The 13,895-nt window shown below is 38.4% G+C and overlaps 1 protein-coding gene across 2 annotated transcripts in view; it reads right to left on the reverse strand.

Annotated features, from left to right (window-relative positions):
• The window catches only part of tlk1a (tousled-like kinase 1a), a 46,887-nt gene that overhangs the window by 6,006 nt on the left and 26,986 nt on the right, over positions 1-13,895 (reverse strand). For both annotated transcript variants that reach the window (XM_061971623.2, XM_061971625.2), the window contains 4 exons: positions 6,691-6,772; positions 6,517-6,608; positions 6,346-6,435; positions 6,073-6,242 (listed from right to left, as the gene is read on the reverse strand). In XM_061971623.2, coding sequence (XP_061827607.2) covers positions 6,073-6,242; positions 6,346-6,435; positions 6,517-6,608; positions 6,691-6,772 — 434 coding nt within the window. The remainder of the gene's footprint in view (positions 1-6,072; positions 6,243-6,345; positions 6,436-6,516; positions 6,609-6,690; positions 6,773-13,895) is intronic.

A 13,895-nucleotide genomic window follows, 5' to 3' on the forward strand; every position in this document is an offset into this window, starting at 1 on the left:
AATGCTGAAGTTGAACTGAAATCCTGGAATTTTTTTTTTTGAATTGTTGAAGTAGAACACACAATTCCCAAACAGGCTGAATATTTTGAAGTTGGAACGGTTTGAATCAGATAAAAAATGTGGGGGTTGTTGAACTTTGAAGAATGTCCCATTCATTTCAATGGAAATGTCCTAAAAATTTGTGAAAGTTGAAAACGGTAAAAAACTTACATGATCTGAATGAGTTGAAATGGTTGGTGTTGGAATTTTTCAAATTGGTCGAGAAATGTTGAATTGAGAAATGGTATTACGGAATTCCTGGAATTTCGGGAAAACCGGGAATTTTTCAAGTTCAAAAAACAACTTTGTTTTTTGTCCTATTTAAAAAGAAAGTTTACCGTAGATGGTGGAACGGCTAGAGTGGGTTGAAAAATGTGAGAGGAGTAGTCGCCAGAAAAAAGGGTGGAAAAGGGGCTTTGGAAAATCTGGAATTCTGGAAAATCCTGGAAAAAAACTTTAACTTAGAAAATGGGTAGTTTGAATTTCCACGATGGTGGAATGTGTTGAAGGTGAAATGGTTTCAACTGGTTGAAAAATTTGGAAATGCTGAAAGGTTGAAAAATGGCCAATTAATTTTGAATGGGAAAAATGTCCCGGAAAACCTGGAATTCTGGGAAATCTGGGAATTTGTCAAGGGAAAGCTATTCACGAAAAGGCTGAACAGTTTGAGGTTAGAACAGTTTGAATCAGATGATGTGAAGGTAGAGCGTGCCAAAATCTGTAGAAGAAGAATAATACATTTAAGTTGAAGAATAAATATATGAATTTTGGTGTAGAAAACTATATGTGTGAATGTTTTGGAGCATTCACACAATAAAAAAACTTGTGTTTTCAAGGTGCAAATTCAAGTTTAATTCGATGACATATTTCTGTTACTTACATTAACATAAAAAAAAATATTCTGCACTTTTAGTCCTTATATATCCTCACATTATCAGGCTTTCTTTTGCTATATTCATAAAAAAAACTATCTAGATCTGATGTTTACTATTAAAGTACCACTGGAATGGAAAAACAAGTTGACTTTATATGTTTAATCGTGTTTTATTGTATTCATTAAACCACAGGTGTCAAACTCAAGGCCCGGGGGCCAGATGCGGCCCACCACTTCATGTGTTTTGGCCCTCGAAAGCCTGGAAATAATATGTATCAATAAAGTAGTGTAACTTGTTTTACTAAATGTATTCTTTCTTTCTATTTTGGGAGAAAAAAAATGTGTACTCAATGTAATCGCAAATTATGTTAACTAACTTATTGTCTAATTATGAAAAAATATATTATCAAACATTCAAACCATTTTTAAAACAAGAACAAATACTAATAATAATGATTTCAAAGCAAGTTATCCATCAAATTGTGTAATGTAAAAGTAGCAATAGATTTCATGGTCAAATTGTGAAATTTATTGTGGTTTTTACAGCATTTTTCTCTAAATGAAACAAACAGTACTTTTGTTACTCTAATAAACCGTGGTGCTGTTTTGGCATTTACAGTAATACACCAAGAAATCTACAGTTAATGCTTTGCGGGGGAAAAAATGGAGCTCAGGTGCCAAAATTTTACTGTAAAATTGCAGGGGTTTTTTACGGTAAAAAAATAAAATACATTTTTACAGTAAAATTCTGGCAACTGAGCTGCCTGTTTTTCCTTAAAATACACTAAATTTTGAGGTGAAATTATTGCAACTTACCATAGTTTTTTTACATTTTAGTTTAAAAAAAATCTACTAATAAAATGCATAAAACACTTGAGTCATAATAGTATTAACTGTTAGAACCAAACATAACTGCCATGTGGCCCTCAGTGAGAACCACTTTGACACCCCTGAATTAAACCATATCTAAATATATTTCCAATCGGCAAAGTATGTAAAAATACCGTCTAAACATCACAAAATGCCACAATTTCAGACGGCCATTTTGAATATACCATTCCAAATGTCTTTGGCAATTTTCGTAGATTCAGGATCGGATGACGTGACGCTTCGGCACTCTGACTTAGGGCTGGGCCGATAAAACTATATCAATATATATCGCGATAGACATGTCATGTTATGGTATCCATTTATTTCGAACATGCATACATTTACATGTGAAACATAATATAGCTTGGTGATTCTCATTTCTCTTTACAACATTTCTGAAAAGAAGTAGGAAGAAGGAAGTCTTATTTAATCCTACCCCTTTTTCTACTTCATATCAGTTTCTAACACATATGTTCACTTCCTGTTCTCCTGAATGACTTTTTTTACCACAAGTAAACTGGATTACATGTTGCTCATAGAGACATGGCTCCAAACTGGTGAGTTTACTGCCTTTTCAGAACTTTTACCTCCTGAGTGCACATTTTTGAGCACGCCACGTACCACTGGGCGAGGTGGAGGGCTAGCAACACTGTACAAATCCAACTTCATCTGCCGGCAGGTACCGACAGATTCTTTTTCCAGTTCCCAGCTTCAGACATTTATCATAAAACTCGATAATCCGATTTTGTGTGCACTGGTGTACCGCCCACCAAAATATGATAGACGTCATACAAGACTTCACGGACTTTGTAACCGTTTTTTTTTTTTGATTGATTGAGACTTTTATTAGTAGATTGCACAGTACAGTACATATTCCGTACAATTGACCACTAAATGGTAACACCCAAACAAGTTTTTCAACTTGTTTAAATCGGGGTCCACGTTAATCAATTCATGGTAAGCTTTAAGCTACGATCGATTTTTAATAGCTGGGTATTTTAATATCCATGTTTGCTGTGAACCGAGATTCTTGGCCAAATACTTCTTAAGACCCTTAATTTGACGCAGCCGTGTCGGGCTTGACACATGCAAAAGGACACACAATGGACCTTGTGTTATCTTTTGGCTGCAAAAACTTATTTTTGCTGAAGTTGGTACTGTTGAAACACATTTCTCGGATCAACTTGCTATATTATTTTCTGTAAAGTGCTTACAAAGCCAGGCTACTCCGTGGGTCTTGAGGTGCCGGGTACGCACAATTAACCGACAAACTGCATCATTGTTTTCCCAATTTATCACCTCATCTGAGATCCTTTGTCATTGCGATTTGCTTAACTCCACCCCAGATGAACTGCTCTTTTATTTGAACAACACCTGCATGGAGGTCCTGGACGCAGTGGCCCCAATCAAACAGACACGCACCAAGCCAATGACGCAGCCGTGGTTGAACGACAACACCAGCCAGCTCACACGTGCGTGTCGACGAAAAGACCATTTTTGCATCTCTCTACAAAACATTAAAAAACAGTCTAGTAGAATATAAAAGGGCTTTTAAAGAAGCAACAATCACCTATTTTTCTAAACTAGTGTCTAACAATAGCCACAAACCGCAGGTGCTATTTAACACTTTGAACTCGCTTATTAAGCATTTAGGTTTTCAGGCTTATTAAGCATTTAGGTTTTCAGCACCGAAGGCTTGGAATAACCTACAATCGAACATTAAACTTCAAACCCTAGTTACGTTGAATGAGTTTAAAGCTTCTGTGAAAGGATTACAGTCTACTTTGTCTGTATGCACATGTGTCATGTGAGCAAGTTTTAATGTTGTAAATGTGATGTTTTATGTATTTGTTTACTGTTTTTAATGTAACCTTGCTGCTGCCCTCTTGGCCAGGTCTCCCTTGGAAAAGAGATCTTTGATCTCAATGGGATTTTACCTGGTTAAATAAAGGCTAATAAATTAATCCACTAAACTCCAACAGTGTGCTGCCTTCTTCTACTCTCCGTCAACAATTTTTTTTTCACAGAGAAAATATCCATGATAAGACAGTCTTTTCTTGCTGCCGTAGTCTCAGTGGAAACATGTCTCTTTCAGTGTTTCCAGCCAGTGTCCCTCCCTGAATGAACAAAAATAGTTTAACAGATAAAACCCTCTGCATGTCCACTGGACATTATCCCATGTCGGCTTTTTAAAAATGTTTTTAACTCTATTGGGCCTTTTATTGTCCATCTACTACATTCCTCTCTGAGGTGTGGATGTTTCCCAACCTCCTTGAAACATGCTGTGGTCCAGCCACTAATCAAAAAGAATAACCTTGACCCCAATATTTTATCACATTTTAGACCAATCTCAAAGTTGCTATTTTTATCCAAGGTCCTGGAGAAGGTTGTTTATGATCAACTTCTTCCTTATCTTAACTCAAATGATATTGCAGCAAAATTCCAGTCTGGTTTTAGATCACAACATAGCACAGAAACGGCTCTTTTGAGAGTTTTTAATGAGCTGCTTTTAGCTGTGGACTCAGGTCAATCTGCAGTTCTTGTGCTTTTACATTTGATACGGTGGACCACAGCATTCTTTTAACTCACCTTAAGTCTTGTGTGGGTATTACGGGGAATAGCTCTAAAATGGTTCCAGTCATTTTAGACCAGCAGGAGTCTTTCTGTAAACCTAGGCCAATACTTCTCTGAGTCTGCCCTTAAGTATGGTGTACCCCAAGGTAAAATTTTAGCAGCTGTCCTCTTTTTTTTTTTTAATACATGCTTCCCCTGGGTGCTGTGTTTAAAAAGCACAATGTCTCTTTTCACGGTTTCGCAGATGATATTCAGATATATCTGCCTGTAACAGTAAGCAATACCCAGGTTGCCATGACTACTCTGCAGAACTGTTTGCAGTTACAGGAATAGTTGGGGGCAAATGTTTTTTACTTAAACAAAAATATAACAGAACTTGTGGTATTTGGTCAAACAAACCCGCTGCAAGGACATGACAGGGCTATTGGTCCTCTGTCCTCATATTGCCACCAATCAGCAAGGAGCCTTCGAGTCACTTGACAGATTGCTTAAGATGGACAAACAAATTAGCTCTGTCAATAAATCTAGCTTCTTTCAGCTAAGACTCCTTGCAAAAACAGACTGACTTTAAAAGAGCTATCCATGCATTTGTGACGTCACGCCTGGATTACTGTCATTAGTTGTACGTAGGTCTGGATCAGGGCTCTCTCCAGCGGCTGCAGCGCTTGCAGAACTCTGCTGATCGTCTTTTAACTAAAACCAAACGACGTGAGCACATTACATCTGTACTGGCTTCTCTTCATTGGCTCTCAGTTACTTTTGGAGTTCATTTTAAAATTGTACTTATTGTTTTTAAATGCTTACACCAAGAAGCCCCTGCAATAACCCATTCCACCAACCACCCTGTTTTTGTTTTTTTGTTTGTTTTTTTTCCCTTTTCTTTCATGTATATATTCATTTCACCCTATATTCATTGCACTTCTATATTTTTTATATTTACACATTGTTTTTCTAGCATGCACACATCGCACTGTATGGAATGGCCTCAATCTCGTTACCCTGCGTAATGACAATAAAGCTGATTCTGATTCTATCTTATTGAGCTGCTGCAGCCTTATTGTCTCATCAGGACCCTGGCTGTCCCAAAAACTACCGGTAAGCTAAAAACCAGAGGATATAGAGCCTTCTCAGTGGCAGGGCCCAGACTATGGAACAACCTTCCATTATCTATTAGGTCCTCCCAGTCTCTGAGCCAATTCAAATCTAGGCTAAACACATATTTTTACTCCCTGGCGTTCAAATCCAGTTAAGACAGGATATCTTGGTTGTTTTTATTTCTTGTTTTATCCTTTTTTTATTTATTTATTACATTTTAGAATTTTAGGTGATATATTCTGCACTTCTTTTAAGGCATATTTTACTACTGTATTTTATTCATCCTTCCGTGTTACAATGTAAATGTGACACTATGTGCCCCTTTTCATCTAGGGGAAATTCGGAATTGTACGTCATAAGAGAATAAGGAACTAGCTTAAATATTTTCTGATTAGTGTTAAAGCTGTCAATAGCACTGATCATAAGTGTATTGAAACAATTTCAGTTAATCCTTCCGCCCGTGTGCAGCTGAGATAGCCTCTCGCGACCCCGTAAGGATGGGATGGACATGTGATCGGTATCGGCCGATCTCACTCACAGATGATAAATATTGGAATCGGCATCATAAATCCCTGATTGGTGATTGTAAAAGCGTTAAAAAGGTAGAAGTGGACATTTACCTGGCTTTAAGTCGTAATGGATGATAGGGGGCTTGATCTCATTCAGATATCGTAGTGCGTTCACAATCTGCATGACTATGGACCGGGCCTCCTTTTCCGACATGAGCTTGTGCTGCTTCAAGTAGAAATCCAAGTCGTTGCCTTCGCAGTATTCCATAACAGTGCAAAACCTGTCGGACCAGACACTGAATTAAAAGGCCAAATCCAACCTCAAACTCAACAACTATTAGTGCTGATTCATAGGCGGTATTAGGAATTTATGAAGTGACTAACGTGTCTGTGTCCAGTGAGAAGTAGTCATAAAGTTTCACGATTCTGGGATGGTCCAGCTCCTTGTGTATTCTGTACTCCCGACATGCATGCCTGTAGAGCAAAAACCAGAGTTTATATTCAAGGCACATTGGAAGATACACTTCACAGTGAAGGTAATGTGAGACTACTCACTTGTGGTAGTTCTCCTTTTTCTCCTCCCTCCAGTTTTTGTTGAGTTGGTGGATTTTTACAGCTGCATATCTCTGCTCTATCAAGTCGAAAGCCTGCACGACACATACAAGGGTTATGCATTTGTCAGAAATACAATTATCTTCTTAAAACTAGAAAGTGATCAACATAATTTGCCTTGTAAACTTCACTAAATCCTCCTCTTCCAAGAAGGTGCAAGAGCAGATATCGTTCGTTCAATGTAGGATGATCTTTGAATCTGTGAATGAAAAAAAAATGGAAAAAAAACAGGAATCGATAAACGTATTATATAGTGACAATGGCAAATTCATAAATGATTGCAAAGTCAATACTCATCCATTTGTAACTACCCGGATGTTTTCTTAACCATGTGAAAGGGCTGTGTGTAACTGTTACATGGCTGCATTGACGGCGCAAACGTACCAAAGCATTAGATCTCGCCCCTTTCCGGCTTTGAGCATGTACACTACGCCCCACGAAACACACGCACAAGCTTTGTGCTAATGACAGCGATTTGGAAAAGTTTCGCTAATAATGTTAACTATCATTGAATGTATATTCCACCATAACAACATGACTGCAAAATGTTAGTTGTTTCGCTGGGACTGCTTTTGTGTGTGTGCACGCAGGACCAATTTACTCAGGGTCGACAAGCAATTTTGTTTCAGTTGAATAATAATATAATAGTAATTGTAAAAAATATACATTTTTAAAAATGTATATGTTCTGTTAAAAGCCACTTTAAATCCTAAAACAGCTACATACCTGTGGGATGCCAAAAATCACGAGTGACCGCCGGACTGCCCAGCATGCATTTGTAAATACAGTTGGGTAATATTTTTTAATCCATAGTCCTTTGTTTTAGTACAATGAGTAGTAGTAGTTTGTTTATGCTGTATGTTAACTTAGCATTACGTGTTATTGTTTATTTTGCACGGTTACTGAGGTAAAAGTTTTCTAACTACTACTCAAAAAGACGTGAGGAGCTCCTGGTAGCTTGAAAACACCTCTTATAGGGCGTAGAATAGCTATCAAATGCTTTTTAGGACTTTTATGGGTGTGTCCATCATTCTTCCTTTTTCGCCATCTGCCGGAAGATCTTGGATGCAACCCGGCAAATAACTGGGGATGTTTTGTTGTCTAGTGGAACTTCTTAAAGGGGAACTGCACTTTTTGGGGAATTTTGCCTATCGTTCACAATCATGAGATACAAGAACAAACGTCGGTTTTTTTTTAGGATCCATATCATGATAAAAAAAAATGCTTGCAGTCATCGTTGTAGCCTTCCAAACACTCCATCAACGTTTTATATACACACTGCAAGTCTATATATAATGCTCAATATTCATAACATTTTGATCATTTTATGCATTCTCGGAACTTCTTTCCTCAGCGCATTTATTTCAGTTTCCATAGCAGTGCACCTCCGACTCCCGGCAACAAACGTGTGCTCCTACTTCCGGTAACAAACGGCAGTGTGTTGTAATCATGGGAGACTGGTTAACAGACAACGAAGAGGACTATTTTTGGACAAATGAGGATTCACCACCTTATTTTTTGAAGCTGAATACAGGTAAAAGCCAGTAAATTAGAATATTTTGAAAAACTTGATTTATTTCAGTAATTGCATTCAAAAGGTGTAACTTGTACATTATATTTATTCATTGCACACAGACTGATGAATTCAAATGTTTACTTCATTTAATTTTGATGATTTGAAGTGGCAACAAATGAAAATCCAAAATTCCGTGTGTCACAAAATTAGAATATTACTTAAGGCTAATACAAAAAAGGGATTTTTAGAAATGTTGGCCAACTGAAAAGTATGAAAATGAAAAATATGAGCATGTACAATACTCAATACTTGGTTGGAGCTCCTTTTGCCTCAATTACTGCGTTAATGCGGCGTGGCATGGAGTCGATGAGTTTCTGGCACTGCTCAGGTGTTATGAGAGCCCAGGTTGCTCTGATAGTGGCCTTCAACTCTTCTGCGTTTTTGGTTCTGGCATTCTGCATCTTCCTTTTCACAATACCCCACAGATTTTCTATGGGGCTAAGGTCAGGGGAGTTGGCGGGCCAATTTAGAACAGAAATACCATGGTCCGTAAACCAGGCACGGGTAGATTTTGCGCTGTGTGCAGGCGCCAAGTCCTGTTGGAACTTGAAATCTCCATCTCCATAGAGCAGGTCAGCAGCAGGAAGCATGAAGTGCTCTAAAACTTGCTGGTAGACGGCTGCGTTGACCCTGGATCTCAGGAAACAGAGTGGATCGACACCAGCAGATGACATGGCACCCCAAACCATCACTGATGGTGGAAACTTTACACTAGACTTCAGGCAACGTGGATCCTGTGCCTCTCCTGTCTTCCTCCAGACTCTGGGACCTCGATTTCCAAAGGAAATGCAACATTTGCATGGTTGGGTGATGGTTTGGGGTGCCATGTCATCTGCTGGTGTCGGTCCACTCTGTTTCCTGAGATCCAGGGTCAACGCAGCCGTCTACCAGCAAGTTTTAGAGCACTTCATGCTTCCTGCTGCTGACCTGCTCTATGGAGATGGAGATTTCAAGTTCCAACAGGACTTGGCGCCTGCACACAGCGCAAAATCTACCTGTGCCTGGTTTACGGACCATGGTATTTCTGTTCTAAATTGGCCCGCCAACTCCCCTGACCTTAGCCCCATAGAAAATCTGTGGGGTATTGTGAAAAAGAAGATGCAGAATGCCAGACCCAAAAACGCAGAAGAGTTGAAGGCCACTATCAGAGCAACCTGGGCTCTCATAACACCTGAGCAGTGCCAGAAACTCATCGACTCCATGCCACGCCGCATTAACGCAGTAATTGAGGCAAAAGGAGCTCCAACCAAGTATTGAGTATTGGACATGCTCATATTTTTCATTTTCATACTTTTCAGTTGGCCAACATTTCTAAAAATCCCTTTTTTGTATTAGCCTTAAGTAATATTCTAATTTTGTGACACACGGAATTTTGGATTTTCATTTGTTGCCACTTCAAATCATCAAAATTAAATGAAATAAACATTTGAATGCATCAGTCTGTGTGCAATGAATAAATATAATGTACAAGTTACACCTTTTGAATGCAATTACTGAAATAAATCAAGTTTTTCAAAATATTCTAATTTACTGGCTTTTACCTGTATATGGAGGATGAACTGCTGCCTTTAGAAGCGAGCAAAAACTCAGGGTGAAACGTTGGAGCAGACAAAAGCCGAGAAAGTGAGGTGACTTGCGGGTATAAATGTGGAACTTGGAGTCAAGCTATGCGGACATATATGGCGTGTTTACCCATAGTCAACTTAAAAAAACATCCCTGGCCAGCTGGACCAAACAGACAACTGTCCGTCGAGTGAGTTACTATAATATTGATAATGATACATGAAACACATCATGCTTTTACTACAACTACAATACATACGCTGTTGAGCTGGCTGTGTAAAAACAAAACACGAAATGCGGGCTAATACTTTACAGATAATGTAATATGATTTTACATGTTTTACAGTCAATACAGATTGGTGTCCTATCGCATTGTGTTGTGTATTACAAACTCAAAAGCAGTTTATCTGCGGACGCAAAAGCTCGCTTATCTCTTTCCGTAGCGAGTTTACGGCTCATGCCTTAGCATGCCGGCCCAAGACGATGTCTTACTAAGCGAGAAAAAGATTTCCTCAGGTTTGCTCTTACAATAACAATGTCGCATGTAAATCAAGTATTGTTGGCGGTTTTAAATGCATTTTTAGCTACACTGCCTGTCATCAATAACAAGCTGATTTTTACAAATTAGAAGGCAAAAAACACAACTTTTTGTGCTCTTGTCTCTCATTAGAATTGTGAACAATAGGCACAATTCCCCCCCAAAAAGTGCAGTTGCCCTTCAAGATTCCCTTTCCAAGATGCTGGTTGATTTCTGATTTTGATATAATAATTTCTCTAATGGAAAAATTAAAACAGTTTGAGTATGAGTGTAAAAATAAGCTAACCATTGTTAAAACAAAAGCCTTATCTTGACATATGATGAAAACAATGTGGCATAAGTAGAATGGCAGATGTGCCGCACACATCTTTGTAAAAGTAAAAATAAGTTAAGCACGGTTAGTAAATAGTAATAGTTTATGCAAATATTGATGCCACAGTCGGATAGCTTTGAATGCAAACCATAGGGGAACTGCACTTAAAAAAAAATGTTTTTGCCTATTATTCATAATCATTATGTTAGGTAAGCATGCATGTTTTTCTTTTCTTATGCACTCTTACTCTTAAAAAACGCTAGCAAAAAAACAGCTAACAATGTAGTCAAAGGGAGTCGCTCTATTCCGCCTAGAGCTGGGAATCATTGGGCACCTCACGATTCGATTACAATTAAGGAGCTATGATTTTATTAAAAATTGATTATTGATGCATCTTAAAGGGGAACATTATCACCAGACCTATGTAAGCGTCAATATATACCTTGATGTTGCAGAAAAAATACCATATATTTTTTTAACCGATTTCCGAACTCTAAATGGGTGAATTTTGGCAAATTAAACGCTTTTTTAATATTCGCTCTCGGAGCGATCAGCAATCCGTCATTTTCTCAAACACCGAGTGAAATCAGCTCTGTTATTTTCCGTTTTTTCGACTGTTTTCCGTACCTTGGAGACATCATGCCTCGTCGGTGTGTTGTCGGAGGGTGTAACAACACGAACAGGGACGGATTCAAGTTGCACCAGTGGCCCAAAGATGCGAAAGTGGCAAGAAATTGGATGTTTGTTCCGCACACTTTACCGACGAAAGCTATGCTACGACAGAGATGGCAAGAATGTGTGGATATCCTGCGACACTCAAAGCAGATGCATTTCCAACGATAAAGTCAAAGAAATCTGCCGCCAGACCCCCATTGAATCTGCCGGAGTGTGAGCAATTCAGGGACAAAGGACCTCGGTAGCACGGAAAGCAATGGCGGCAGTTTGTTCCCGCAGACGAGCGAGCTAAACCCCCTGGATGTCTTGACTCACACCGTCCCTTATGCCACAGAAGATGATCAAGAGAAGAATATCGACCCTAGCTTCCCTGGCCTGCTGACATCAACTCCAAAACTGGACATATCAGCTTTCAGGAAAAGAGAGCGGATGAGGGTATGTCTACAGAATATATTAATTGATGAAAATTGGGCTGTCTGCACTCTCAAAGTGCATGTTGTTGCCAAATGTATTTCATATGCTGTAAAGCTAGTTCATAGTTGTTAGTTTCCTTTAATGCCAAACAAACACATACCAATCGTTGGTTAGAAGGCGATCGCCAAATTCGTCCTCGCTTTCTCCCGTGTCGCTGGCTGTCGTGTCGTTTGTCGGTTTCGCTTGCATACGGTTCAAACCGATATGGCTCAATAGCTTCAGTTTTTTCTTCAATTTCGTTTTCGCTACCTGCCTCCACACTACAACCATCCGTTTCAATACATGCGTAATCTGTTGAATCGCTTAAGCCGCTGAAATCCGAGTCTGAATCCGGGCTAATGTCGCTATAGCTTGCTGTTCTATGCGCCATGTTTGTTTGAGTTGGCATCACTATGTTACGTCACAGGAAAATGGACGGGTGTATATAACGATGGTTAAAATCAGGCACTTTGAAGCTTTTTTTAGGGATATTGCGTGATGGGTAAAATTTTGAAAAAAACTTCGAAAAATAAAATAAGCCACTGGGAACTGATTTTTAATGGTTTTAACCCTTCTGAAATTGTGATAATGTTCCCCTTTAAATTTATATATATTGATGCAGTTTTACATTTCTTTTCATTTCACTAAATAGGCGTTTATCACTTGCAACTTTAAAAAAACAGTGCATTTGTAATAATAAACAGTTTAATTAATTCCAACATTTATTTAATTTATGGAAATGTATGCAAAACTGGAAAATAAGTGCCCTAAAACAAAGAAGCTGGTCGGATCTCACAGGTGAGGTGGCTCGCTGTAATCAGGTACATTTTAGAACTGTCTGCATTACTTTATTTACAATTGATAAATCGATTATGGATTATTGACGTTTATTAATTAATTTTATAATCGTCCATGTCCGAATCGCAATGCATGTAAAAATCGATTATTTTCCCCACATCTAATTCCGCCTGTAAAGCTCTGTAAACACACAACCAAAAACCTCCATTATGTTTTATATACATGCTGTAATTATACATGTAATGTAGTGTAACAGGCACATTCATAATAACATGTATTATTTGCATATTTTGGTCATTTTCAGCATTCGGTGGCGAATTAACTGTGCAGACTTTTCACAACGTTCGCTACTTACTTCAAAAACAACTGCTACTACAAATTATAGCAGAATTCATGAGCGCCAACAACTACTTTGGGACAAATGATGATCCAGAACCTTATATTAGTCAGCCTAACAATAAGGAGGATGGGCTACATGTTTTAGAAGTTGTGTGCTAAAGATCTCCAGCTTTAGTGAAACACTAAGCATCATGCAGCAGCTTTGCTAAGTGATACATAAGAAATACAAACATAATAAAACAACTTACTGTACGATGTCTGCTCTCACTGGGATGCTGACTGATGGGATGTTCATATCTTCCCGTTAAGATAAAGAATTAATCATAATCGTCACGCCGGTTTAAAAATAAAAAAAATAAAAAAAGGTTGCCACAAACAAGCATTTTTTTCGTGTCTTTCCCGCCCTATCTGGGTACAAGTTGAATGTCTAAGTTGACCAACTTCTCAGTTTATGGCAACAATAACAATCTAGAATCTAGAATTGCCTTTCACCAAATCCGAGGCGATGCAGCAACAGCTCAGTAAGTCAATCACAGCATAAGAGGTAGTTAGCTCTCTGTGATCACGGCGCCGATAAAAATAGTTCCTTAACGTTAGTGCTTATAATAACAATATCCGTAATACTTGATTAATATGTAGGTCACAGATGCAAACAGGAGTAATGTTGGCAGCTTTTGGATTTTTTTAAGAGGGCTTTATGGCCGCAGAGTACTCCCATTAGCTGCATTGTTAGCCACCTTGTACTTGCCGTATTTTAAGAATTAGAATGCATTAAAAAAACATGTGTTGTCTTACATAGGGATTGTGAATGATGGGGGAAGCAAAAAAAAGTGCAGTTCCCCTTTAAGAGTAATCATTTTCGAAACATTTGCTTTTTTAGCTTGAGTGAGTGTACATACTTTTTATACTGTATTTTATTCAGCATCAAAACACATTTTGAGACCACCAACCCAATGTGGAATTCTCCTGCTAAATAAATAAAACAGAATCCTAACTGTACTGAGGGATGACATTTAACATGCAGCATAGATCAAGTTGGAGTCTATTAGAGATGTGTTCTTTAGTAC

The sequence above is a fragment of the Nerophis lumbriciformis genome, linkage group LG13 (genome assembly GCF_033978685.3).
Source record: "Nerophis lumbriciformis linkage group LG13, RoL_Nlum_v2.1, whole genome shotgun sequence".
Classification (NCBI taxonomy): Eukaryota; Metazoa; Chordata; class Actinopteri; order Syngnathiformes; family Syngnathidae; genus Nerophis; species Nerophis lumbriciformis.